Source organism: Cryptomeria japonica, chromosome 8, assembly GCF_030272615.1.
Source record: "Cryptomeria japonica chromosome 8, Sugi_1.0, whole genome shotgun sequence".
NCBI classification, from domain to species: domain Eukaryota; kingdom Viridiplantae; phylum Streptophyta; class Pinopsida; order Cupressales; family Cupressaceae; genus Cryptomeria; species Cryptomeria japonica.
Genome location: NC_081412.1, coordinates 698157000 through 698160866, shown reverse-complemented (window position 1 = coordinate 698160866; position 3867 = coordinate 698157000). Strand labels below are relative to the sequence as shown.

The following is a 3867-nucleotide window of genomic DNA, read 5'->3' as shown; positions in this document are numbered from 1 at the left end:
TAGATGAAAAAATAGATGAAGATAAGAATATTGGTTCTTAAACTAATCATTATCCTTTAATATTTTTAATTGGAAGTCATAAAATCATTATTTTGAATCAATCTGATTTAGTCTGTTGCAGCTTCAATATTAAAAAACTATAATGAAAAGTATCCAAGATAGCTTTTAACCACCTTAGTTTTAGATAGGATCTTATAATTTATGAGGTCTATTAGTCAAGATCAAACTCTTGTGCTTTGATATTTTATTATAAAATAAAATGTCTTTATACTAGAGTCAATCCCTATGTAAAATCATCATTTTTAAATGCATGTAGAGATTGAGGTTCATTGTTTTGCTTTTCAACTGTGGAGATTAATAGCTTGCTTTTGTTTTCAGCAAGGTTCATTGAAAACTTTCCTAAATTTGGGTTTTTGCAGAGGCTTAGATCTGGGCTGCTTTTCAGTCTTAACTCATCCTTGAAGAAGTTTATTGGTATAATAGAAGTAAGAAGCAGCATCAGCAATAGCATGGAAGGAATACAAGGTAGTAGTGATGCAAGAGAAGTGATCAAGGATAGTTATGTCTTGGGTTCAAGCAAAATTTTATCTTCATCAGGCCCCATGGATTATTATTGCTTAGCTGAAGAATTTATAGAGCCATCTCCAAGTGAGTGTGCAGCATATGAGAGATATCTGAATATTCCAGAGCTCACTGCAAACTGGAATTCCAAGGAATGGCCTGGTTGGCCTACAGAACAGCTGCTAAAACCAGCCTTGCAGACATTGGAGATGACTTTCAGGTTGATTTCATCAGTCCTATGTGACACAAGGCCTTATATTGACAAAGAAGAGTGGAAAAGCAGGCTTGAATCCTTAACTGGTTCTCAGGTTGAGTTGATATCAATGATATGTGAAGGTGATAAGGATGCACCCATTGTGCAATTGTCTGTAAGTGATGGTGTTCTTGCTAACAAAGTTGCCCAAGAGGTATGGCAGAGACCTGGGTCTTTACCAGTGGTTAGCAGAATAAGTGAAGAGAGCTTACTACCTCGCTTGGGTACATGGAAAAGGGCTGAACATATGGTTTCTAGAATATGGCTTGTAATTGAATCTCATATGCAGAGAGCTCCTTTCACTTTAGGCCTTGGGGAACCAAACTTGACATGTAAGCCTATTCTTGAATATGATAAGATCTGCAAGCCAAGCTATCTGTATTCCTTCAAACAATCTTCACCTTTCCACAATGCAGAGGATCATATACTTTATACTGTCCATCAGATCTTTGAGGCCTGGTTGTTTGTAGCCCATCTGTTTTTGAAGAGAATACATCAAAGGATAGAGCATGAAGATTCAGTAGGAGCATCCAAAGACTGCTGGACAATTGAAAGGATTTGGAAATTGCTTACAGACATTCAGAATCTGTTTCTGTTGGTTGATCCAAATGACTTTCTTTGCCTCAAACACCAATTGTCCTTCAACAGGGTTACTAGCACTGGTACCTCTCATGGTGGATACTGCCTTAAATCTACTGCTCTGAGAAGCCTTACAAATGCCTGTAAGGAACTGAGATGTCTTGTGCCAAAAGTTATGGGTGTTGAGGCTGATCCAAAGGGTGGACCTAGGCTTCAAGAAGCTGTTTTGCAGTTATTTCATTACCATAGATTGCAAAGAAGAGAAATCTCTGATGCCACTTCAGTTGATCATCATCATGGGACACTGCATCTTCTTCTGGCCTTCCAGGCAACTGAAGCTGCAGTGAAAAGGTTTTTCTTCTCATATCAGCAATTGGTGGTTGTAGTCATGGGCAGTGTTGAAATGATTGGGACATCATATCTAGGTGCATCTGATCCTCTTACTCAGATATATTCTGAGCCTCCTTATTTCCCAAGTGTGGATGGCGCCAAGACATTCCTAAGTGATTACTGGCACCACAATCCTATAACCATGAGGGTAGGGTGGAAGAAATCCACTGGCAAAATGAATGAATCTACAAGACAACCTACACCTCAATCTGCAATTCTTTGAACAAGTGCTATGGAATTATGAATAGGAATTGTATTACATATACATGAGATTATATACACAGAAGATACAAAGTAACATGTAGGTATTCTTTTGGATGTGAGTTATTTTTTCCATCAAATTCAGATCAATTTCTGTTTTTTGCCCCACCAGCAGGGCCTTATTCATATTTATATAGTCTTTTATGTCACAGATCTCTGCAACTTGGTGGTTTATCCAAGTCTTTAATCCTTGTAATGGGTAGTCTGTTTTTTCTACCCAATTTAATGGAGTTATATGAAATCTATGCAATTCAATAGTAGTACACTGAGTTCTCCAAAGTTTTTGATCTTAGACCTCTGTTAGAAACTTGAGTCTAACTCTATGAAAAACCTTGTAAGCAGACTATCCCTGGAGTGATTTTTTATTTTGAATACGTATATTATTGATATTTATGGGGGAAAAGTATGAATTTCTGTAGTGATATATTAATCATGTTTCCATTTTTAGACTATCCTGATTTATGACTCCCATTGCATGAAGATTCCCTCCATCTTTTTGTAGTAAGGGTGTCTCAGGAAAGAGATTTTATGGAACTTCTATTTACAGCAATGTCTTTCAATAGTATTGATTCTTACATTTAGTTTATCTAATATAGTAACAATAAATATTAAGACTGTTGGATTTGATTAAAACATATAAATTTGATTAAAATATATAAATATGAGTTTATGACATTAGTAGGATATATTTACAAGAATGTTTATGAAAGAAACTGTGTATGGCTTTTGTATCAACATTTCGGATTTTCCTCTTCCCGATATTGGATTGCTAAGTGTAATCCGAAAGGTTGATGCAGAAAACATTCACAGTTTCTTCAGAAGCATTCTTGTAAACATATCATGAACCGTGGAAAATTTATACCAACTATAGTAGGGATGTGTTATCAATAAATATGCAATTCATTTAAATAGTAGAGTAGGAAATTAAATATGAAGGTAGAATATAATTAGTTTTGAATTATGATTATGAATAAATTTGATGCTTCACTGACTTCAATTGTTTAGGTATAAAAAAATTGATGTTCTCAAAGCCCAAATTGTCTTTTAACTTGTGTATCTAATTTGGCAACTGCTTTTCTTAACCCAGTTTGCTCCAAATTCTATTCTCGCTCATGTGTAAGAACTAGTGGTATTTTAAAATACCCTACAGAAGTTGTTGAATTATGAGGGTTGACATTCTTGTCAATTAATCCCCTACTTTACTAGCTTTATAATCTTTGGTAAATGATTGAGACACCAATCAAGCATGTAGATGTCCTATATGAATGTGATGTAATTAAATTCCTTTTAATGCTTCAAAATGGAATGTTCCTAGAATGATATTCCTTGCAATGGATATGATTTCTCTCTTGATTCTTGCTAATAAAATAAATTGATACACATTGAAAGCCTTTAAATACCAATACATAGCAATTACTCATGCAATCATGTCCCAAGTTGGTCCATAGTGACTGACATGATTAAACAAGATATAAATTTTAAAATTTATTTATTTTGGTTAGATCCACACCATGCAAGAGCAATCCTATTTCTTGTAGAAATGACTTGAGACACGTGATGCAACATTGTGATATAGAAATGTGTGTGTGTGTGCGCGCACGCGCACATAAATGCAAGGATATGTGTAATAAATGGCAAATACATATGAATAAATATAAGATGGATAGGATAAAGTCAAATGTGTGAAAGTAAATGTGTAAATGGGGAGAGGTGAAACATTGGAGAATGAGCCCAACTTTGCACAAGAGTGTGCCATTTGTTGAAATTACTCATATTAAAACATCCTATCAAATTACCCCAAAACTATAAGGGAATTGACATTG

At 35.0% G+C, this 3867-nt stretch overlaps 1 protein-coding gene across 1 annotated transcript; it reads left to right on the top strand.

Moving 5' to 3' along the window:
* The first annotated feature begins 301 nt into the window (after positions 1-301).
* On the top strand, positions 302-2304 carry LOC131064737 (nematode resistance protein-like HSPRO2). The gene has a single exon (XM_057999007.1). The coding sequence runs from the start codon at positions 510-512 to the stop codon at positions 2004-2006; it is 1497 nt and encodes a 498-aa protein (XP_057854990.1). The 5' UTR covers positions 302-509; the 3' UTR covers positions 2007-2304.
* The last annotated feature ends 1563 nt before the right edge of the window (positions 2305-3867 follow it).